Genomic DNA, 25,855 nt, shown 5'->3' on the forward strand with positions numbered 1-25,855 from the left:
CTGAGTTTTCGGTATTACGAAGCGTTACACGCGTTACTGTTTTTTTTTTTCGTTGTAATTGTTGTGAAGCATTATATTTTGTGAGTTATAAATGTTACGAAGCGTTACTTCTATGTTTTATGGGTAGACGAAACGTAACGCATGTGATACTTTTTTGATACTTCTTTATATATCGAATGTCTTTGATTCTGGATCGACTTCAGACATATTAAACTGGGTACAAAAATACAGGATACGAATATTGATTTCCATATTATGCACAAACGACTTTTTACGATGTTGTTTTGTAAAAGAATAGAGTTTTGGGAGTACACGAGTTCAGCTTCAGAATGAACTCTGGCTTGAACATGAATTTTATCATGAGTTTGGACTTTGGAATTAGAACTCGAATTATGCTTTCTAACCATTTTTTCTTGAAGTTACGCTTTGACTCGTGCTTTAAATTCGACTTGTGCTCGAATGTGGACTTTCACCTAAAAATGAAATTTGATCATTAATTGAGATTAAATTCTAAAATTTGCATAAGTTTTGATCAAAACCAGAAATGCGAGCTTAAATTTCGATTTAAGAACAAATTGAGGTTTGATCTTAGAATTCGACTTGAGTTTGAATTCTGACTTTCACTCGAGTTTGACACTTCGTATTAATTTGAAACTGAATTTTCACTTGATCTTGAACCATGGTTTGAGTTTGAATTTGAACTTTGGCTTTGGCTTGACATTTTTTAAGTCATGTTCAGCTTAGAACTAAACATATTTGTTTCACTATGTTTCTTTTTATTTTGTCTTTAAATTTAGAACCGTGAAAATTCTGATAATATTTCATAGCAATTTTAAAAAATCGTTTGCATGATCCTTTGTACACATTTCACCGCTCTACATAAATCATTCTCAGTCATTAAACCAAGCAGAGAGCATCAAATTTGATATGCAGCCTGCAATTTATCTCCTGGCAGGTTTTGTGGAAACAGCCGTAGCAAGCCGCAGCAAACGATGCACGCTAAGTAAAAACGATTCAAGGATATCCAAAACCGTCCGAACGCAGATAACTTTATAATGCCTCATAAAAGTGTTTCATCCTTCCCCATTCGTTCATTCATTCATTCCGAGTCGTCCGAGGATATGAGGCATAATGCTAATCATAACACCAGTGGCCGGCCGTCGTTTGTTCGTGCTTTACGTTGCTCGACCAGAAAATCGTTTCCCGGATCCGGTGAAGCCTGCCAAATAGCCTTTTGTGTAGGTGTGTGTGGATGGGCGTGTGTGTGTGATGATACTGAGCAATACACTGAATGAATTATGCAGCCAAAGCCAGCCGCTTTGCTGCAAGAGGTTTTGTGAATATTAGACGGGCTCAAATTTATGCGGTCAGCCTTTGTTGATTCCATTTGGGGTCAGGCCTTCCGTACCAAAAACAGTCCACAGTTACCTGAACAGGAATCATGTGGAACAAACGATGACCATTTGAACCAGTCTCTAATGAATGTGCTTCTACAGCAGGCAAATAGGCAAATGCACAACCAGGCAATGACTTCCAGTTTAGATCATGCATGTCTAGTCGGAACAAAGCGCTGTTTAGATGATATGGCTTTGAACCATTCTTTCAAAGGAACCTGATTAGTAGAAAACCCGGTTGAACCACAGCACCAGGGTTTCGAGTTACGACCGTCATTCCGACTCCGACCAAACCGGAAACCGAATCACATAATCTATAATTCTATTGAACTCGGCCACAGTCCACATTTCTTGAATAGGTTAGGACAAATTTTATAACAACCCTACAAAGGAACCGACCGCCCCTGGTGGTTGGTTGGGGAGGCGAAGGACGTGCGGGGGTTTCGGCTAACAACATCATATATTTATTAGCCTGATACGACGGGCAGCATCTGGGAAACGCACGGCGTTCCGAAAATACGCTCGCATAAAGTTGGCCAGATGATGTCTTGGTTTTATCTAACTCACTGAGCATTACCGAGTCGGACCTTGGGTGAACTTGGGCTGGGACTAGGATTCCTCCCGTCCCCATCGTAGGTTTCCGTACCCAACACAATTCGAACTGAAGCTTCGACCGGAAATTTGAGTTCCGTAGCACCCGCTCACATACACACACAGTATACGGACAAATTTCTGAGGTCGTTGTATTTAATTAACGATAGAATGCCATATGGCATCGTGTCATGGCCGGTTTTTGTGGCATTTGAGTGGAACTGTTCTAGCTAGTAGCATTCGTTTGCAGTCTACAAAGTTTGAAACAATCGATTGAAAAAGATGGAATCCTGGAATAATTTTATTGTCCATTTCAAATTCAAGGCCTAAACATCGGCCTGGAAATATCTAACGGAATAATTTTCAACTGTCTAAAAGTTTATATGACAAAGTTTCTTTCTAGTTTTGAAGCTTGACGCATTCTTTACACGATCATCACGTTTCGTCTTGGACATATCAGTATCAGTTCAACATAAACCGCTACGCAAGTTTTGCGTAGTTCACTAACGTTTGCATTAAAAAAATGGACAAAAATTTCCGATTTTTCATGAATTTAACTTCACTCGCACTGACGAAACAGTACCCATGAAGCATCAATCATAATAACCCATCATAGAGTCAGCAGACAAAATTTGACAGCTCAAATAATTACCTTCATTGGAAAATTTTGCAAAAGCAGTTATCTGCCTTAGCTTTTTTATCGCCATCCGAAAAAAGTTCATTTTTTTTAATGCGAACGTTACTTGGCTAATTATTGTAACCATTGTGAGGAGACCTAGGGAAATAAAAACTCAAAACTCTGTATCATAAAGTTTGATACTAGAATGTTTAACAGACTCAGAGACTATGCGAGACAGACACACATTTGCATGATCCTAAAGACTGTCCCAGAAAGTATGGACGCACTTTGATTTCGCTGTAAATAATTCACAAGTGTTAGATATTCAAATTTTTTTCGATATACTGATAATATTAGACTACAACAACAGAATATTATTCTCAACATTTGCTACTTAGTCATTGTAGACTAGCTGGTGCACCTTCTTGCGAACGTTCCTCATTAAATTCCGTACAGACTTCTTGGCGACAAGTTTTAACACTTTTTTCCAATCTTTTACGAACTGTTGAATGGTTTCGGCTGTCGAGAAATGTTTCCTAAGATGTGCCTTCGTTAATGCCCACAATTCCTCAATTGGTCGAAGTTGTGGGCAATTTGGTGGATTCATATCTTTTGGGACGAAAGTGACAATTTTGGTAGTACACCATTCTACCGTTGACTTCGAGTAGTGGCAAGAAGCAAGATTTTGCCAGAAGACAACAGGATCCTTGTGGCTTCGAATCATGGGTAGAAGTCGTTTTTGTAAACATTCCTTGATGGATATTTCGCTGTTCATTGGTATCAAAATTTTACCGCAGCTACAGATTACTTGCCAGACCATAGCTTTCTTACCAAATTTTTCGACTTCGATCGATATCTCGGACTGTTTTAACACTTGCATTTGTCGTACCATATAATATTGTGGTCCCGGCAAGGATTTGTAATCGAGTTTCACGTAGGTTTCGTCGTCCATGATTATCCAGTTCAAATTTCCAGTAAGAATCGTATTGTACAGCTTTCGAACCTTCGGTCTGATCGATGCTTCTTGTTTCGGACTACGTTTTTGTTGTTTCTGCTTCTTATTGGTTCGAAGACTCAAATGTTCTTTAGCACGAAAAACATTTGACTTCGAAGGGCCCACTTTGTTGGGCTACATCCCGAACTGAAATCTCCTTCTTTTGCTCGACTGCCTTCAGTATACGTTTATCCAACTGAGGGTTAGCAGGACCTTTTTTTCGACCCGTTTTCGGTTCATCCTCAAAGGTGTTATCCTCACCGAACTTCCTGATTGCATTTCGCACGGCTTTTTCACTCACTCCTTCAATTTTTGCTATCTTTCTCAGTGACAGTCCGCGTTCTGTTCACCATTTGTACACAATTTTTCGACGTTGTTATGCTGAAAGTCCACGTATTTCGAAACAAACTAATGAAAACGAATAAACAACTGCACAAGTGGTTAGAGACGAGTGTAAACAACAGGACGCAGCCATAAAAATTGACAGATTCTGAACCATTGCTAAATGGCAGCGGTTTTTGGTTGCGTCCATACTTTCTGGGGCAGTCTTTAAGTCCATGTCCAGGTCCAGGTCCTGGTTCTGATTTTCGTCCAAGTCCAAATTCTTATTGAAGTCATTATCCAAGTCCAAGTTAGATTAAATTTTAAACTGCATATTCAAGACCAAGTCTAAATCCTTATCCACGCCCACACCTAAGTTCAACTCCAGGTTCAGCTCCAAATCCAAGTCCAGGCGCAAGCCCAACTCTAAGCCCTAGTCCAGGTACAAGTCCAAGTTCAAGTTCAAGTCCAAGCCTAAATCCAAGTCCAAGTTATAGTTCAAATCGAAATCCAAGTTCAAGTTCACATCCAAGTTCAGGTTCAGCTCCAAATCCAAGTCCGGATGCAAGCCCAATTCCAGGTTCAAGTCCAAGTCCATATCCAAGTTCAAGTTCAAATTCAAGTCCAAGTCCAGGTACAACTCCAAATCCAAGTTCAAGTCCAAGTTTAAGTCCAAATTCAAGTTCAAGTCCAGGTTCAGCTCTAAATCCAAGTCCAGGTGCAAGGCCAACTCCATGTCCAAGTCCAGGTTCAAGTCCAAATCCAAGTTCAAGTCCAAGTTCAAGTCCAAAATCAAGTTCAAGTCCAGGTTCAGCTCCAAATCCAAGTCCAGGTGCAAGGCCAACTCCATGTCCAAGTCCAGGTTCAAATCCAAATCCAAGTTCAAGTCCAAGTTTAGATTCACATTCAAGTTGAAGTCCAAGCCCAACTCCAAGTTCAAGTCCAAGTACAAGTTCAAATCCAAGTCCAAGCCCAAATCCAAGTCCAAGTTCTAGTTCAAATCCAAGTTCAAGTTCAAATCCAAATTCAGGTTCAGCTCCAAATCCAAGTCCAAATACAAGCCCAATTACAGGTTCAAGTCCAAGTCCATATCCAAGTTCAAGTTTAAATTCAAGTTCAAATTCAAGTCCAAGTCCAGGTTCAAGTCCAAATCCAAGTTCAAGTCCAAATCCAAGTTCAAGTCCAAGTTCAAGGCCAAATTCAAGTTCAAGTTAAGTTTTAGCTCCAAATCCAAGTCCAGATGCAAGGCCAACTCCATGTCCAAGTCCAAATCCAAGTTCAAGTCCGAGTTTAAGTCCACATTCAAGTTCAAGTCCAAGCCCAACTCCAAGTCCAAGTTCAAGTCCAGGTTCAAGTTCAAATCCAACTCCAGGTGCAAGCCTAATTCCAAGCCCAAGTCCAGGTACAAGTTCAAGTCCAAATCCAAATTCAAGTCCAAGTCCAAATCCAAGCACAAGCTCAACTCCAAGTCCAGAGTTCAAGTTCAAGTCCAAGCCCAAACCCAAGTCCAAGACAAAGTCGAAATTCAAGTTCAAGTCCAAGCTCAAATGCAAGTCCAATTTCAAGTTCAAGTCCAAATCCAAGGTCCAGGTTCAAGCCCAATTCCAAGCCCAAGTTCAGATACAAGTTCAAGTCCAAATCCAAGTTTAAGCCCAAGCTCAAATGCAAGTCCAATTTCAAGTTCAACTCCAAATCCAAGTCCAGGTTCAAGTTCAACTTCAAGTCCAAACCCAAGTCCAAGTCAAAGTCTAAACCCAAATCCAAGTCCAAGTTGAAGTTCAAGGTCTATCGCAAGTCCAAAACTAAGCCCTAGATCGAGTCTAAATACAAGTTCACATCCACGTCTAAGTCTAAGCTGATGTCCACGCACATTTCCATGTCCATATTCACATTCAAGTCCACATCTAAGTTGAAGTCCAGGTTCAAGTTCAAGTCCAAGTCCATGTCGAAGTCTAAGTCCAAGTCCAAGTCCAGGTTCAAGTCCAAGACTGAGACCATATCCGAGTTCAAGACTAAATTCTAGACCAAGTCCAAGTACAAGTTCACATCTACGTCTAAATCATCTACGTCTAAGCCGACATTCGACTCAGTCCTAATTCAAGTCTGGTTCAGGTTCAAGTTCAAGTCCAAGAATAAGTCCTAGTCCAATTCGTGACATTGTTCGCCATTTTAGTCAAATATGTGATTTTTATGGGTGTTCGAGGTTTCAATTATATCCCGTAAGAAGTCAAACAGGAATGTTTCAAACCAGTGTTTCAAATTTTAGTCACTTTAATATGGATTGTTGGGACATTTTTGTCCAACGTTCAATAAATTTATGAACACGGACTGGTATGAGACAAAAATTGAACGATTTTGGGCTATTCTAATACAGAATGTTTTGAGGGTAAAAAAACTCAATACTTCGAGTTAAAATCACTTAAATTTTTAGGTGATAAAACTTTTTGCTGTTTTGATATAATATTACTAAATTTTGAACATCTTTATTCATTTACTCAAAATGAGTATCAGAACAAATTGGTTCAAATGGCACGTTCCCCTTGATATTTGGAGATTTGTGCCTTGTCTTCGTTAGTGCATAAATTTAGTCGTAATACAAGTCGTACATCTCAATATTTCAGTGAAAGAAACTATCAAAATGCTATAGGAGATTTATTTCCGGCTTCCGGAAGGGCCAAGTTGTGGAATTCTTCACGATATTAAACACTTTTCGAACTTTTTTTCTCGAACGAAATGCAGCCAAATGCTAGCTTTATTTGCGCTCTTTTGGTGCGAATTTCACATAAAGCTAATTAAATTATTCTAGATTTGCACTAAACTGTTGATTTTCACTTCTGATTTAAAAAGAAGTAATCTTAATAGTTCTTTAGATAACATTTAGAGCCATTAGAATGGCTGATTTTTGTATAATGTTTCCCCTCGTTGTCCGTTTTTCGTTTCCTTTTTCTCCAACGCAAACGACTAGCAGATGGATGACGCAACCGCTTCTTTTGCAGCTTTTTCGCAAATGGGCGGTCCTATCGACCACAAAAAAAGCAACAGAATTTTGAAGTCGATTATTTTATTTCGGATTTGCATATTTCAGTGAAAGAAACTATCAAAATGCTGTAGTGGATTCATTTCCGGCTTTCAGAAGGGCCAAATTGAGATAATTTTCTACGATATTGAACACTGTTCGGAACCTTTTTTTTAATGCGATGCAGTCAAATGTTAGCTTTATTTGCACTCGTTTGGTGCGAATTTCGCACTGCGAAAGTGCGGTGAAAGTTTATTTCAATCGAATTTTAATAGATGAATATGAAATTTATGGCCATCGACTGTCAGCATATTCCTTCTCATTCATTTTATTACTTTTGTTGCCGAAGCTCCCAGAGTTCATCGTCAACCTAGTCGCTTGAAGTTTTGCTTGTTCAGTTTGTAGTGCCAAGTAGTCTACCTGTTTCATTGTCTTCACTGTGGGTAGTGAGCAAGTGCGAATGAATAGGCATAATAGGGTTCGCAATTGAGTTTTCAATTATCACCAGTAAGTTAAAATTGATAATTTCGACTGTTTAAAATGTGTTTCGAAATATTAAAATGAAAACTGAAAAATTTCATCCATTATCTTGAACCAGTTCGAATGTTTACATGAACCTCACTTGAAGGCCACTCTCTGATTCAATTATAAGAGATACATTGTTACTTCAAGAGACAAACTGACGCTGGTTATACTGAGCTTCGGTAGAAAGAGAACCGAAAGAAGGACGGGGTGATGCCCATTCGGTGCGACAGCGAAGGTTGTGTGTTGGAATGTATGTGATCGTCAGTGTGTGCAGCCATTCGATTTCAATTGAATTGGATGAAGTTTTGCAGCACTGCTCACAGACAAAACTAGCAGTTGTTTTTCTGCGTTTAGGCTTGAGAAATAGAATCTCATATTCGCCATTAACTGAAGCACTAGTTAACTAATTTAGTGTAGTTACATTTTTTGACATAGATGGCGATCTGCGTACTCGAAGTGTCTCCGTTTATGGATTATCATAAACTGAAGCTAGCAAACGTGATTCTGTTGATTTTGATATTTCATGTTTGGACCTATTTTTTACTATTTAAACAATGTTTACTTAATAAATGTAGTATTAACAACAATATTAAACCATCTTCCATTCGCTCCGAATTAGAGACAATACTCAAACAGGGAAAAAGAAGATAGTAGAAAATCAAATCTGGAATAATTTCGTTACACTTTCGTGTTGTGAAATTTCGAAAATGCACCCAGATGAGCATAGTGAAGAAAGACGTAGTCCTACGTCAAAACCATGATGATTTGTGGAACGCGATCTGAAAAGCTTGGTATGCAATTTCAAAAGAGACCTTTGAAAAGTTTGTGTTGTGGAGCTGTACTGTAACACAAACAAATCGCCAACTAAATACTTAACTAAAACATAATTCAGGGTGGCAAGTGACCGGGAAAATCGGGAAAACCGGGAAAAAATCGAGAATTTGATTTCACCGGGAAAAAGTCGGGAATTTCAGTGAAAAACCGGGAAAAATATTACTAGCTCACCTATGGCTAACAGTTGTTAGCATTATGATTTTTTTTTTCAACAATCGAAGAGTAAGAGACAACACCCAATTTTGCGTTTGAGCGAAATGTTCAGTACAACTGTTGAAATAACTTATTGTCCATTGGATAGTGGGCCAACACCCCAATGCTTATATTTCTGTAAGATGTCAAAAGGACTCAAATTTGGAAAATTGGAAGAGTTGAAACTGGTTTCTGAGAACCAGTATAGAATCTTAGAAAGATTTAGAACATTCATTGATTTGTTCAGTGAATCTATGTTTAATTTTCTTTTAAAGGTCCTTAACTATTCCATAGTAGGATCACAAGAACGTTGATATTGATGTAGATGAAGGTGAATTGAATTTAGTTTGAGCTTTTGGAACTTCAATAAAGTAATGATTTAAATAATATACGGCTATATCTATATTTACCAAAACAATTTCAGGGTTTACATTCGATAGTATTCTAGTCGATTAGTTCTAAACTGGTAGAATATATAACTAATTGAACTAATCATTGCTTAATTTGAAACCCTGAATGTTATTGATTGATCTGCTAGATTCAGATCAATTGTAGGAAGATTTCTCATAGAAGATAAATTAGTTAAGCTATTGGAAATAAAACTGGTTCCAAAAAAGTGGAGAGTTCATTATGAAGAACTCGTACTTTCTGATTTATTGGGATTAGATCGATATATTGTGCATTTCAAAAGTTATCATTTGATTAATTTGCCCATTTGCGCATTGAAATCGTAAACATTGTTTATTGACTAACAGATATATTAGAAAAAAAATGGTGTTTTAAAAGAACAAGTCAACGGTTTTGCGAAATCTTAGATATACATCCATCTAATGATTTTCAAATTCAATTCTATTACATGAAAATTTTTTGGACTGACATGTCTTTGTTAATAATTGATTTTATGGTTTTCATCACAATCATAGCATGATAATTCATCTGAGGTATCGTTCATTGAACAGATGTGCTTGCAAGCGACATAATTTAAACAGTATATGTCCATACAACAATTTATTGTACCATGGCCGAAGCCCTGGCAATGATGATATTATGTTAGATTCGCTGTGCCAGCATCAGTGTTTGAGATTGCCGATAATTTGTCAGAAAGTGGCTCGATATTTCTCTACATTGTGTACAAAATTTTCAATCTGGTAGAAGATGCTACAAGAACTCGCTGTCTCTCGATGCATGAACCGTGAGAGAATTTTTCTACATTCCTTCGCTCCACTTCATACTCTGAGTATTTCACAGCTCTTAACAAAATATATACAGTCCGGCAATGATCCAAGAGAGAATCGCAAGTTGATAATTATCGCAGATAATTCGACTTGATGATTCTCATACTTGGTTACAATATACAATATTTCAAAACCCTGGTCTGGAGCATTCACAGACATTTTCATAAACACCACTTATACAAAGGTTAATTGCACATAGTTAGAATAAGCGGCACTAGTAGAATGATTCTATCGCAATTATCTTCAAATTATGATTCTATCGCCTGTATAGAATCGGATCGCAAAACGAGAATAAGCGACCGTTTGTTGCTTCAGAGAGAACCCCCACACCAGCGTGCTAACCTTTTGATTCTCAGACAGGTCATCGAGAGAAATTCGCTCTCGTACTGGTGTCTATTCTATGTTATATGAACCATGACGGTGTTTTGTTGCTGAGATGATATCCGTCTCTCTTTGATGGCCATGATTGAATATTGGGAAGAGTTGGTAGAGAGTCTTCTTTGGTACGATAAAAGCCATCCTTGGTCATTATGCCGTTTATAATTTTCCCGCCGATCTGAGATTTCGACTTTTACTTCCGGAAGGAGCGAAGAAAGTTCTGTACAAAATGATTTGAAGTTTGAAGCATAGATTGTTGTTGTTTTTTTCCTAGTGGCAAGCGTCCGTTTTTTGGGATTGTTGTTCCTTATTGATTTATTTTCAATTATGTGTATACCAAAAAAAAATATAAAAACAGTTATGTGCACTCGGAAGAAATCGGTTACTTGTAATTAAAACCCCTGATTGACTTGGAAAAGGCTTTATGCTTTTCTTATACGCACATGTTATAATTAATATTTTTTATTTATTTATCGAAATGTCTGGAAAGTAATTGAATTCTCAATTAGCGGGCCTATTGCAACGATTCTTTTTGGACATGAGATATCTGTTTAAAGTTTAAATTAAAAATTAAAAAAAAAAACTAAACAGGGGCGATTTGAGTCTATTCCAAAAACCAGGAATTTTTATCTAAAAAAACCGGGAAAACCGGGAAAAAACGGGATATTGAAATCGGCAATTCACTTGCCACCCTGCATAATTCTTCTGCTTACTTAAAACTATGAACTATTTCTTGATTATCTTTGCACCAACAACAAAATTTACGTTTTTTGTGTTACTGTATTATTCATTTATTAAAGGTAAAGTTAATTATATTACAAATAACTATTATATTGCATAAATGCAGTATGTTCATGCCTTGAAATGATTGAAAATTGTGAAGTTCGAAGAGAGGTTTCTTGAAAGTCTATTTGCAATAAAAAACAATCAAAAAGTAAAGTTTGAAATGAATAATTGTTTCCCTTTTGATATTCAATTACCCCTCTATACAACATCACAATCATTTTCCCATTCGCACCAGTGGGAGTATTAAATTTTCCGCTTCAACCCCGACAAGCCCGAAAATACTTTATCTTCATAAACACCCGAGCTCGGAGGCGTAACCCCCCGGCAGACGCAAAACCTACCGTGGCTTACCGATCCCGAGTAACTTCATGTTCTGAGAACATGTAAATTTTGGCACCGGAACTAAGCTGACTCTTTTCTTTTCGTTCTTCTCTATCTTCTTCCACACAGATACCACACCTCGAAACGCGCTGGGATTATCGGCTCCGTCGGGAAAGCTGCCTGGTGAACTTGTACCCACATCCGAGTACACTGTCGAAGGTAAGTGCCCCGCTCTAGCCCCTCATCACCCCCCTTGTTCTGGTTGGTATTATTTTCCAAGTGGTAAAAGTCATCCCTCGGTTCAAGACGTTCGTTACCAGCTCTCAAACACACTATCATCATCGTAATCCATAACCGTAAGAATCAATGGCTGACAAACTGATAGCGAACACCGTCAAGTCGTCCGGATCCGACCGCAGCATTCCGTTCCGTTGCACGGATTGATAAACCCTGTAGCAGCGTAACACAATTTACGGTGGTGAAGAAAAAACATGAAGACGAATGGTTGGTGGGCTTGTCTATGTCAGAACCTTTCTGGAATTAACGCATCATGCGGTTTCTATCTTTGTGTGTGTGTGTCAAGGAGGTTGAGTACCGACTTCGTCTCAGTCTGTACCAAATACAACAAACCATTGTGAATCGATACTCGTCGAAAATTCCGTATTTATTCCACATTCCCGGTCGAAATAGCAGTGGCACATAAATCACTACTACTCCACCGGGCAGTGGGAGAAAGTACGTACATCGGAAGGAATCGGCAAGACGTTGAGAAGCCAATCGAAAGTCACTGTTTTTTTCCCGGTATCCAACCTCTCTCCCTCGGCCGAGTAAATTATGCCATGATCGAGAAGGAACATTGTTCACGTGCTTTCAATTGAGATGGGAATGTTCCCTGCTAAACTAAACAACCATCGAATTACGCCTGCGGTGTTTTCTCTGGCCCTGCTTTCTTCGAAAGAGTTCAATTTACGTGCTGTGCCTAACGTTAGTCCTGTTCACCCCGAGGGGTATTAGAAATCCTATATCGTCGAGCCCCTTTTCGTAGAAAAGCAGTAGAAGAAAATCCATAATTGAATTTATAGTTTTCTCGTTTCACCTGTGTGTGTGTGCAACCTTCAGGTATAAGTCCGTGCCCGGTAAGCATTCGGAAAAGGAAATGGAAATATTATTCTCAAACTGCAAACAGGAAAGATCGTCGTGCAAACACACAGAGAGTAAAAGAGAGGTTTACGAGCCGTAACCCCTTCGACTGCTTTATTTCTATTTACAATCGAAGCCGTACCCATTAGGTATACGTTTCGTACCAGGAAGCACCCGGAAGGAAGGATGCTCCCGTATCGGGGAGCGGATGCACTGAAAACTAGCCGAGCCATTAAATACTTGAAGTCGAACAAAAAGGCACTACCGGAGTCGCATCGAAGATATTCGATTGCACTTCCTTTATGCTTTTAATTAATTATAGATATCTTCGGCAGGGGGTGGCACTATCGATAAACTAGACATCGGATAACAACTGAAAAAAAAACGATTTCGAAAAACTACACATAACAAATCGTCACTTGGAGAAACAGCCTCCATCGTTCTCTTTTACCGGAAGTGCGCCTAATGAAATCGGTACTGTTTCCCAACCAAGCACGCTTCACTCGAGTTTTCGAAATCAAATTTATCATAACTAAGTATACTTAGAATTTTGAAATTTTGCTTTGCCGAGCCGTAATTGGTTTTTGAAATGTACAAACGGTAACTGTTCCGTTCCACGGGGATGATTTTAGAACTGAAAAGTAGTGTTTGTAGCAAAATTTCACAAAGAATCTTAAAATGCAAGTCAAAATTAAAAAAAATTAGCTAAAACAACCGAAATTTGGAAAAGTTTGACACGAATTTATCCAGCATTGGGTTTTGTGTTGAAATAAAAACGAGTTGAATACAATAAAATGGATATTGTAAGAAATCGTTTATTTTCTAAGTAGCTGTCATTTATAATGCTAATAATGTTCAATTCTGTTGAGTTCAATGCATTGCTGTTGCTGAAGCAATAAAGCCTGGCTTTGTGATATCGTATAACAGCAGGCCCGTACCCAGGATTTCATTTCGGGAGGGGCCCAGAAATTAAAAAAAAATGCATTTTGATACTTTTCCCTTGCTATACTTTATGATTTCTCATTGAGAAAAAAATACTTGTTTACCTTGACACGGTCCCTAGAAGTCCCAACGTTACCGTATGGTAACGTTCGGAAAATTGCAGTAAATAGTTTTCCCGGACCGAAAAATTCGAACCAAACATTTTTCCGGAATCTACATCCTAAAATCTACAATCCCCGTGAAATTTTCATCAAAAAATTCGAAAAAAATAGTTCTGGGACCTACCGGGTTAAGCCTGACATGAATTTTCGTTCTGACAAGTTCAGCTTTGGCTTCACTACAAGCAAAGTCATTTAAAATGTTAGTTGTTTTTTTGAATTTGATTGAACTGTCATGTTTGATTTATCGTGCTGGCAGTTTAGTAATGACACCCTGCAAAGACATGAACCACAAACGAATGATGAAAGGTTACAGTTGAGCAATAACATGCATCCTAAGCGAAAAATGAAACGTTTCAATGAGGTGTCACTCGTGCATTAAGAAATTTTTGCTCCACTTTAAAAATGATTCTGTTTTCAAGAATGTTGCTGGTAAGATAAACTTTCAAAAAAATAAAAATAGTACCACTTCACTTTAGCAGCAGTTAAGCGTTTTTAATTACATTGACATGAACTATCCGAAAATACATTACTCGCAGATGAAATTAAAACGTTTATACTGTAGGAATATATTTAATACTATAGTCACACTATGAGTTAAAACAAGTTTTAACTCTGATTTCATGTTTTAAGCAATAACAAGTTTTACTTTTGCGTTATTTCATATTCGGAAACGTCACATTAAAACATGTTTTCCCGAAATAACATGATATAATTGTCAGTAAAGCACAACCCTGCTAGCATTTTCCTTCACTTTTCGACTATGTCAATTGACAAGCTGTCCAACAATAGCAGTTTTCCATCAAAGTAGCTATCACTGAAAAGGGCGAAAAACCGTAAAAAGTTTTCTAAATCGACCTCAAATCTTTTCCAATTGATAGTTTTTATCAGTAGACTGTCAAACAAACCGATTTCGGTTATTCTTTTAAGAATCGAAGAAAATTATTTTGAAGAATACCACAGTATTATGTATGATAGTATGATTGATATGGGAAAGGCATCATTACATCACTAGGTGGATTAAAACAGGTTTTTAGTTTGAATAGACATGAGAAAAGGTTGTCGTGGGACCTTTTTTTGCTCACCTCTTGGTGACATTTTTTACTACTTATGTAGAAGAGATTCTGATACCGATATGGTACAGATATATTTTTCTCGAATACAGATTTTTGGAAAAATGACCTGGCAACGCAGACTGGTACAACCACTTTGTTTTTGAAATAAAAGATGACTTTTTTGGTCATTTGCTGCACAAAAATATTTATTTCTCTTAAACGGCCAACGTTTTGAAGCAATAAACCTTCGAAACGTTGGCAATAAGCGTGAAACGATAATATCCTTCATAGCTTGGAGATGTACCTGGCTTATTTCTTATATTCCGGACGTTGTCAAAATACTTTATTCTTTCCTACCTGCGACGTAGGCATTTTTGCAGTTTGTTTCTAAACGAACTCAATACCAAGTAATGCACGATTCAGACGGTCCGCCTCTTTCCGTCACAGTCAACCTTCGTCACCGTCACCGTCACGGAACGTCTTGACGGACGAAGCATGTGAACGGTCCGGTAAAGAAAGTATTAAGTACGATTCAGACGGTCCGCCTTCTTCCGGCACCGTCACCGGAACGTCAGCTTTCGTCCAAATTAGTTTAATACTTTCTCAACCGGAACGTTCACACGCTCCGTCCGTAAGACGTTCCGTGACGGTGACGTTGCGTGTGAATGTCTCCATAAGAATGCATGTAATTAATGTTGACGGTAACAGTGACGGAGGTTGACTGTGACGGATGGAGACGGATCGTCTGAATCGTACATTGAACTAATTTTGACGGAAGCTGACGTTTCGGTGACGGTAACGGAAGGAGACGGATCGTCTGAATCGTACATAATATGTCATGCGTATAGCATAATCTTAGTGTGAACAGTGCGGTTTGACCTTTATATTACTATCGCTAAAACATGTTATTTTCATGCCGGTGTGAATATAATATTATACATGTCCAACTTGTTTTAAAACGTCCACTATATACCTGACATAAATGACTTTCAGTTGCCATTGAAAATTTTCAATATGAAACGTTTCTGGTGAAATGAAGAGGATTTTTGTCTTGCGTTTTGCTTTCTTCGTTCTCCGCCAAGTGACAGCATTTGAATACAGCAATGTCGTTTACCTGAAAGGTTATGACAAAATCAACAGATATATTAGATAAATCAACAACATTTTAGTTGAAACAACCAGGGCGTGAAACAACAAATGCAATATTGTAATTTTGTGATCTGCGGGTTCTCCGTGTACCATGTAACTTACTTTGGTTTGGAATTTGAACTTTGATTGTGATATTTATGCCTTTTGGCGAACAGTGTCCAGGAGATGTGTTGGTAAACTCAAACAAGCTTTCTAATCCCTACCTGCCTGTTTAGGTTGCAATTGCCGATGACAAATAAACAGATATTGCAATTTTGTTATTATTGGATTCTCCCGATATGAGTTTTTCCCCAACTGTAGAGAAGTCCTTGAATTCAAATGTTTTCGACCACTTAAATGAAATCTGTTTGCTTTGATAGAGAAAAATAAGCATTGAATCGGAACATTTCGAACGGACGTCTGTTTCTCGTTGACTAACCGTTCGATCGGAAAACGTCCACGAGCAACGATGATGTATGCACACACATCACAAGGAGTAGGCTATGAAATTGCTGAGATTGAAATTTTTGTGGACCATTGCTTGTTTATGTTGATCAACAACAAGATAAAATCATTAAACATATATACGATAGTTTCTTTCAGTCAGTTTCTGTCATGTATCGTGTAAACAAATGGGAAGAGTTTCACTACTAAAAAAAGAAAATCGCCATGCTGTGGAAATTGATAATAAATCAATTGGTATAAGTTTCTGTCACTACTCCGCCTACTGCAATGAGTTCCAATTTTTAGAACCCTACACGCTCATTTAACATTACTCATGATTTGAGTTACGATGGCTGAAGTTCATAAACTGAAACAATATGTTAAAACTGGAATATCGGCTTGAGTGGAATTTACATTTAGCCACATTTAAAATTTGAGTGAAACTCACGTTGTTAGATGATGGATTTTGTGAGATTTCGTAAGATTTTGTAGTATTTTGCTGAATTTTGTAGAATTTTTTTGAGTTTACATTTTGTGGTGCTTTGTAGAATTTTGCTGGATTTTGTAGGATTTCGCAGAATTTTTTAAAATTTCGAAAAAAAAATTTTCGATTGTGCAGAATTTCGTGGGATTTTGTAGGATTTCGGAGGGTTTTGTCGAATTTCACAGGGTTTCATAGAAGTTTTCGGAATTTCGTGGAATTGTTTTGGAATTTTTTAGGATTTTTCTCGATTTTGCAAAATTTTCTGAGATGTTGTTGCATTTTTTTTGGGATTTCGTTGGGTTTCGCATGATTTTGTGGCATTTCATAGGTTTTTACTGAACTTAGTAAAATTCCACAAGAGTTTGTAGGAATTAAGAGATTTTTTATGGGATTCAGAGAATTTTTAAGAATTTCCCGAAGTTTCTAGCTTTTTGTTGGATTTTGTGTAATTACCTGAGAATTCAAAGTATTTTGTGAGTATTGCTATGATTTCAAAGGATTTTGTACAACTTCCGGGGCATTCGTAGCATTTTGTGGGATTCTGTGAGATTTTGGATGATATTGCTGAATTTTTTGCTACATTTTCCAAGTTTTTGCTACATTTTGCAAAATTTTGTTGGACCTAACCGGATTTTGTATGTTTTTTGTGATAATTTGAAGAATTCAGTATAGCTCATAGCTTCATGTTTTATGATTTCGTAGGATTTTGTACAGTTTTGAAGGATTTGGAAGAATTAAGTAATATTTAGGTTTCGAAGGATTTTTTAGGATTTTGTAGCATTTTGCGGGATTTATAAAAATTTGCTATAATTTACAGGATTTCACGTAGTTTTCGAGCAGCTTTTCCAGTTGATTTTCGAGATAAGATTATCGAGCAGTTTTCTCGAGCAATTTTACGAGCAGCCTTTCGAGTAGTTATTTCCAGTTTTTTTTTCGAGCAGTATTCTCCGAAGAAATTTTTCACCTTGAACTCCCGAAAATTTTTTCTAGTATTTTTTTCAAGCATTTTTTTTACAAGAAGTTTTTTCAAACAATTTCTAAGCAGCTTTTTCGAGTAGTTATTTTGCTCAAGAAGATTTTCGATCAGGTTTTTCAGCAATATTTCGAGCAAATTCTATTGAGCAGCTTTCTTGACCAATTTTTTTGGAGCAGTCATTTTTTAAATAGCGTTTTCGAACAGTTTTTCCGATTAGTTATTTTTTCAAGAAGATTTTCGGACAGTTTTTTGAGTAATGTTTCGGGCAGATTTTTTTTGTAGTTCTTTTGAATAATTTATCAAGTAGTGTTCCAGCAGTTCTTCGAGCAGTTTTTTAGTGTTGTATCGTGCTGTTTTTTCGGGTGGTTGTTCGAGTAGTTTCTTCAAGTAATTTTTCGAGCATTTTCTTTTGGGGCAGTTCTTTCGATCAGTTTCTTTAAGCAGTTTTTTGAACAGCTTTTTTTAGTAGTTTTTTCGAGCAGTATTTTTGAACAGTTTTTCGAGCTGTGTTTTCAAACTGTTTTTCATTATAGTTTTAATAACAGTTTTTCCAGGAGAAACTAATTTGAAACAATATATCGAGTCGTTTTTTTTTTGGCAACAGTTTATCAGGATCAGTTTTCCTAACGTTTTTTAAAAGAGCAATATTTTGAGAAGTTTTTCGAGTAGTTTTTTAAGTGGTTTTTGCGATCAATTTTTTAAAGAAACTTTTGGATAGTTTTTCTCAAGAATTTTTTGAGCAGTTATTCAGAAGCGGTTTTTCTAAAGTAGTTTATTAGGGGTTTGTCGAGCTGATCTTTGCAGCAATTTTTTTAGCGGTTCTTTTCGAGCAGCTTTTTCAAACAGTTTCTTCGAGCAATTTCTCGAGCAAGTTTTTTGAGCAGTTGAATTATATTTTAGAACAATATTCAAGTAGTTTTTGAGCAATTTGTTAGCAGTTTTTTCGAAAACTTTTACAAGCATTTTTTCGAGCAGATCTTTCTAGCAGTTCTTTGGAGTTTGCTTTGCGAGCAGGTTTCTAAGAACTGTTTTTAGAGCAATATTACAAGTAATTTTCTGGGCAATTTTTTAGCAGTTTTTTCGAACAATTTTGAGAGTAGTTTTTCAAGCAGTTATTTTAGGACAGTTTTTGAAGCAGTTCCATAGAGAAATATTTCAGGCAGAATTTTCGAGCAGCTCTACGAGCAATTTGTTTTGCGTGCAGTTTTCTAAGAGCTTTTTTCAGAGCAATATTTCAAGTAATTTTTTAAGCAAATTTTGAATAGTTTTTTCGAACAGTTTTATTTTAGAGCAGTTTTTGAAGCAATATTTCCAGCAGATTTTTCGAGCAGTTCTACTAGTAGATATTTGAACATTTTTTGGGTTGGTATTCTAGAACAGTTTTCAAATCAGCTTCATAATTCAATATTTTAAGTTGTTTTTCGAGCAATTTTTCGAACAGATCTTTCTTACAGTTCTTTCGAGTTTGTTTCAGAGCAATATTTCAAATAGTTTTTTGAACAATTTTTTAGTTGTCTTTTCGAACAATTTTTCGAGCAGTTATTCTTGAGCAGTCTTGAAGCAATATTTCCAGAAAATTTTTCGAGCGGTTCTACGAGTAGTTATTTGAATATTTTTTGGGTTGTCTTTCCAGAGTAATTTTCAAAACAGCTTCATACAAAAATATTTTAAGTAATTTTTTGAGAAGTTTTTCTAGCAATCTTTCGAACAAATTTCATTCGAGTTCTTTCGAGTTTGTTTTGCTAGCAGTTTTCTAAGAGCAATATTTCAAGCAGATTTTACGAGTAGTTTTTATTTGGCTCAATTTTCGCTAATCGTTCCATAGAAGTTAGTCCGTTAATAACATGTGAAATTAAAATATAAACTTGCAATTCTAAATCAATGATATTATTATGCACTTCTCTCTTTGTTAGAATCAATAATATTCCCGTTTCGTTTGCAGGCATACGTGGACCTGGTGGCAGCCTGGGGCTGGAAATCGTTCACCATAATCTACGAGACGAATGAGGGCCTGGTGCGAATGCAGGAACTGCTCAAAGCGCACGGTCTGTCCGAGTATCCGATCACCGTGCGGCAGCTGAGCGATTCGGGCGATTATCGGTAAGTGTAATCCATCCCTGCTGAGTAGAAACCGGGGTGTTGTGTTCCAGTGTCCAGTCCACCTTTCCCCGGCCGGGAGCCTAATGAACCTGACATCTGCCAACGCGGTACCCAAGTTCCGGTGCAATCCTTGATAGTGAGGAAAATAGCCGTGGGAAAAAAACAAATAATTTTTGGTACCTTGGACGGAAGCAAATTGAAATTTACGTTATTTATCAGCTGTTATCCGCATGTGGGCACTGAGCCAGCGAACGGTTCCGACCGGATCCCGTACCGATGCTCGTCACGGGCTGGTCTCCATTAAATAACAATGCACCGGTAATGCGTTACTTTCGAGGCAATATATTTCAAGCTGCTTTTCAGTTCGCTGCATATAAAGCTGCTGCCACAAATCGACAGTGTTGGTGTGTGTGTGTGTGAGTGTGACGACCCGGAAAGAAAATTATTTTTCATACCTTTATACGTTATTCGTAGTATTTTTTTTACTCAAAACAATCAATGGTAATTTAGTAAAGCACTTAGGTTATGCGTCACAGTCGTTTGGCGGAAATTTCGTTGTGGGATTTTTCTGTCTTATTGAAGTTATTCTTTCAATTGTTAAGTGGAAGTGTCGTCTCGTTTTCGGACATTGTTTTTTTTCGTTTAATTTTTTATAGTTATATTTTATTTTGTATTTTCAAATATGAACTTCAGTATGTTTCCACATCGGCATTCTTTTGTTGTTCTTTCCTTCTGTTGTGATTTTTTCCTAACTTTTAGTAGAGACTTATTGACTTTCTGCTTTCTACATCTACTTTCTGTTTTCTAGAGTTAAGCGTTATTGTTTTATCTATGCTATACTACTATCTCTCTGTAATACATAATTTTCCTTCTGCTTGTTAGTTCTTTATCTTCATCTTTTTACCTTTCTCTATAGACAGGTAATAGAATAACTAAACAAACCGACGTATGAGAATGCATGTGTGTGCGTCCTTTCAAAAAAAATTCTCCGCCCTATTTTCTCGGATATGGCTCAGTTGGATTGTAACAAACATAGGCTCGTTCGAAAGTTACTTTCGTAGATCGATTGGCTGTCACTTTCGGTGGGTACGGAGATATAATAGTACAAGTGACGTAACCGACAAAAGCCCATTTTTGACTCACCGCTCAATTTTATCGGAGATGGCTAAATCGATTTTCTCAAGCTTCCAATTGTTTAAAAGCCAGTCGTTGGCTCTAAAGTAAGTTTGATAATCATTCAGCTGTCACTATTGGTCCTGGAGATGTAATGGCACAAATGACGTAACCGACAAAACGCATTTTTTTACTCACCGCTCACTTTTCTCGGAGACTTCGAAACCAATTTAAACAAGCTTAGGTTCATTTGAAAGCTACTTCTTCTTTGTGGATCAAATGACTGTTTCTTTCGAGTCCGGATATATAGTGAAATAAGTGAAACGAGTTTATTTTCTATCTACTCATTTCTGTTCAGAAAGTGACCAATGATCAAGTTTGGTACTTATGGTTTCGGGAATACTGTTGAATGTGCAACACAAGCGGACTAACGAAAACAATTTGATTGAATTTGTGTCCAAAATCTGTCAAAATTTGTTTCATAAATTATCTTTATGACAAAAAAATATTATATTGAGACTATTTGAATAGCAAGAGAAAGGCAATACCACTCCATTAGGTGGACCACGAGCCTGTTTATTTTTCACTCGCTACTCTAGTGTTCTACTTTTTTTTCTATTTCGAATTTTCATTTTAGTTTAACTTTTTTTTATCGTGCCTTCATTTAGATTTCGCTTTTTATTCGTTTTTGTTTTTCGTTTTACTTCTTGTGATTTTCTTATCATCACTACTTTCTGATTAGTTTCTGTATAATTGTATTTTGTTTTCGTTTTACGTTATGTATTCTGCTGGAACGTTTCCTCTAATATTGTGTTTTTTTATATATCTTTTCTTTTGGTTTTCAATTCTTCTCTTTGATTGTTCTTGCTTTTCAGTTCTGTTGATAGTTTTTGCTAGAGGTTTTATGTTTCTGTTTATTATATTTCCAAGCGGCTTCGTTTTTCTTATATTTATTTCATGATTTTTTGCTTCATGTTGTTCCTTCCTTGTTCGGTGTTCACTGAGATTCTCAGCACTTATGCTTTTTTGTCACCCACCACACTAACATTTTTGTTTTCCTGTTCTTGTATTTTCATTTGACATACTTTTTTTTTTGGTTCTTCTATTTCAATTATCTGTTTTCCTGCATTTTAGTTTCCATTTTTTCTTAAATTCCGGTTTTCATTTCAATTGCTTCACGTTTTGCACAAACCAAAAGCACACAAGTCCTGCGTTAAGTTGGCCTAAGTTGGCATCTTGCTATTATGGTGAAGCACAGTGCTGAAAAAATTCGTTATCACAATGGTGACTCGAGCTTACATTGAGACAACACATATATCATCGTCCACCCAACGACGATTGTCGCTAATTGAATCATAACAAGTATCATGACTGCCGAACCCTTTCAGTATCATTGGAAATTGATTTCATGAAAATGTAAACAAAAGTTATCCCCCTATCACCCGGCGATGAGCCAGTGATAGACGACAATATTTGTCTCATTCGACATTCAGTTGAGCATCAACGGTATCATATTCATTCCTGAGAATCATCGTCAACCGGGTCGATTGGGCCCTTCCAATCATACGCAGTTCCCAGCGCCCTGGAGAATAAGTCTTTGTTTAATTTAATAAGTAAAATGTTTTCCAACGTATCTTTCCCAAGGCCAGTGCGTTGATTAGAGAGAACCAAGGCAAGGGCACTGAAAGACCGTTCAACAGAGACTTGGTTCGATGGTGTGGATAGTACAACCATTGCTACTGCATATATCTCTGGGTGCGTAGTCTTACGGCGCAACCAATGGTCCCACACGTTGTAGTTATGTTTTTGGCGTGGCTCTAGGTCCAAAGACTTAACTTGTTGAAGAAACCCGGTCTCGCAACCAAGATTCACGGATTCACCAAACATTTGCGTAAGATACTGATCAAAATCATCGGTAGACTCTGACGATTCTCTACTTGTACTAGCCGGTGTTTTACCCAGTTGGCAGATACGTTCCCATGTATCGACTATGTATTGCTGAATTTTATCTTTTTCCTCAGACGTGAATATTTTAGAACCTCGATAGTTGAACCTTGGATCCAGGTATAATGCCATCTGAACCGCCTTCAATTGGCGCAAAATGTTCAATCTATTGTTCAACGACCGAAGTAAATGGGGACTGAAAGAGTTTTCGCGAACTTTCTGTACCTCACTCGTTGCCATCAGCCATGCCATATAGAAGTCAGATAACGACACGTGCTTCTCTTGCATTTGCTTTGTGCAGATGTACAACGGCTTAAACGTATCATAGTAATGCTCAATGAACGACCATTGATTGGAAAGGTCTAGTTCGGGAAAATTATCGGCCAACTGGTTAAAAAACCTTTTTTGGTGTACGAACGATTCCATCATTTTGAATATACCACCCCATCGTGTCCTACTCCAGACGGGTGGGTATGAAGCATCGTAGCTTTCAAACTCTGACCGGTACTTCACCAGCTTACATTTTCTAGCAACAGCAGTGATGGCTCGGATAGACTCATCGGATTTATCAACAACATCCAGTATTGCAAGCTGTAAGGTATGCACGGCACATCTCACAAGAGTAATCCTTTCGGACAGTTCATTGGCCAGTTCAGCAGTAACGTTTCGTTCACACTGTTTATCATCCTCTATCACATCCGACTCATCCAGCTCATCTATGTTCGTACCATCAGCCTGCTGCTCTGTAGGCATTACGTACGTATCATTGTTTAATTTTCTAACCGTTGCCACCATATTAGCCCCATTGTCGCATGTCACGGAAAATATGTTCTCAAGAGATAGCCCATAGTCGGCCAAAGTATCCATAACTTTTGATTTCAAGAACACCGCTGTTTGACTTTCTTTGATTTCGATCATACCAAGGGTACGAATGACCACCTGCTCGTCTAGGGCATACTGTACATTGATGCCTAAGATATGGCGATTGTGTCGGGCAGCAGAATCTATTTTCAAGCAGACGAGCTTGCCTTTCATCTCATCTATCAACATTTCTTTTAGACGACAGGCAGTCTTCGAGAGATGACATTTCATTGTGACACGGTTCAAAGTGCACCCAAGAGTCGTTGTAATCGGTTTCAGTAAGTCTTTGAAGCCTTCCCACTCGAAGCAGGAAATAGGAAGATGATGGAAGGTCGTCAGCTTAACTGCTGACGCAATTAGTAACTGCCGGTCAATAGCTATCAAACGCTTAGGAATTACTCTTTCCTTCTTCTCCATTGGATAGGCAATTGTAAGGAGATTGTTTGCACATGCACGTTCCGTATGTACGGTACGAAAGTGACGGATGAAGTTGCCAGGGGCAAATCTACTCTGGACGTATGGACATCCTGACGCGGGATCGATGTTGCAGATAGCTTTATCGCCCTGTCTTACTACCAATGACGACGCAATGTCCGTCAGTGACCGCTGCAGCTTATTGCGGTCTGCTCTTGTTGTAGGTGCCATCGTATAAACACCACACAAAATTTAGTCGTTAATGGTTTAACTCTAAATACGCTCCTCTATCTAAACACACACACTTGATAAATACTTCTTTGATCAATATTGAATTCGCACTATATCACTATAACCTTGTCTGAACCGGATTCGTTCGGAATACGATACGAAACCTGACAGACTCTCCCTCCTACGCCTCCGACAAGTGCCGGAAGCAACGGTGGTATCTCATTGTTGCCCGGGAGATAATATTTTACCCGAGCTCCCACCTATCTGGCAGTGGGCCACGGTAGTGCACCACTTCACCAGCGCTCATATAGCTATTCGCCTCTCTGTTCGTACCTGTCCCTCCAAACCGTAGTTAGCAATTCCAACAACCTACATATTTTCAGTTAGCTTTTCCAACAACCTATCCGATTTTTTTTTCTTAGCTAAGTCCAACACTTTTTTAGTTATTCCAACAACCGATTTAGTTCAGTCAACACCCGCATTTTTTTTCCAAAACCCAGCTGTTTCACATATGGTAGTGCCGTCCCCGCTCTGTCGAATGCAATTGACGTGAGCGTAGTACGCGGGATAGGTGATAAGTTACGAACGTAGGCGCAATGCCTATCCGTGCGGGATATGTGCCAGTTCGTACATGGGTAACATGCTGGAAGGCCGCAGCATGAGAGGCATACGCTTAGTAAACCGGGTTGACCGGTTGCAACTTGGTCACATTTGTATGGAACAAAAAATTTGTGCGCAGATTTTCCAAAACGGACTTCACGTCGTGAAAGTACGTCGCAAAACTACCAGAACGCACCATATGTCGTTACGTTCGTTTACCAAAGTAAGCCGTAACAACGATTTTAAATAATGCCTCTCGGTACGAACCATCACCATGGACACGTATATGGGCGGTCCGCTGTCTATGCCGCATCGATAGGCGTTAACGGTTAACACTGTATACATAACTACGGACGCGTATACGGGAGCGGTTCGCTGCATGTGCATCGCTGTTAGGCGTTAGCCATAGATACGTTTTCAACCAATCACCAATCTTAAACCACTCGTGCACTTAACAATTGTTACGACATGTACGACCCAGAACTTTATATCACTGGGTCGATGTGATCAACAGATGGAAACTTGGTCAAGTAACCCGGTTGCAAAAACTGGTATTAGTAATACTGTCAGTAAAACTTTTCGCACTATATCACTATACCATATAGTGGTATAGTGCGACATTCTATGTCTCTTGCCAACTGATTCTACTCTGGTAATCGGTCCCGTGGATAGTACATGACCTAGTGGAGGTATCGTACTAGGACTGTATAGCACGTCTCGAACGACTTGATCGTTCGATGACGTGCTTATTTTTTTTAAGTTTTTTTCAAGTTTTTATTTACCATATATCACCATACTCGTCTAAGATGTTCCCATCAGTTTGCCATATGATGTGGCATGAATGGCCCTTGTAGTGGGATACATCCCCATACTCGTCTAAGATGTTCCCATCAGTTTGCCATATGATGTATCATGAATGGCCCTTGTAGTGGGATACATCCCCATACTTGCCTTAGACGTTCCCATCAGTTTGCCATATGATGTGGCATGAATGGCCCTTATAGTGGGCATGTCAGCGAAACCGCCTTCTACGTTCCGGTCGGTCTGCCGCACGATGCG

General features: G+C 38.1%; 1 protein-coding gene across 5 annotated transcripts in view; it reads left to right on the plus strand.

Annotated features, from left to right (window-relative positions):
- Nucleotides 1-25,855, plus strand: part of LOC131426045 (glutamate receptor ionotropic, kainate 2) — a 318,947-nt gene that overhangs the window by 143,718 nt on the left and 149,374 nt on the right. For all 5 annotated transcript variants that reach the window (XM_058588453.1, XM_058588455.1, XM_058588452.1 and 2 more), the window contains exons 4-5: nt 11,336-11,425; nt 19,476-19,633. In XM_058588453.1, coding sequence (XP_058444436.1) covers nt 11,336-11,425; nt 19,476-19,633 — 248 coding nt within the window. The remainder of the gene's footprint in view (nt 1-11,335; nt 11,426-19,475; nt 19,634-25,855) is intronic.

The sequence above is a fragment of the Malaya genurostris genome, chromosome 1 (assembly GCF_030247185.1).
Source record: "Malaya genurostris strain Urasoe2022 chromosome 1, Malgen_1.1, whole genome shotgun sequence".
Taxonomy (NCBI): domain Eukaryota; kingdom Metazoa; phylum Arthropoda; class Insecta; order Diptera; family Culicidae; genus Malaya; species Malaya genurostris.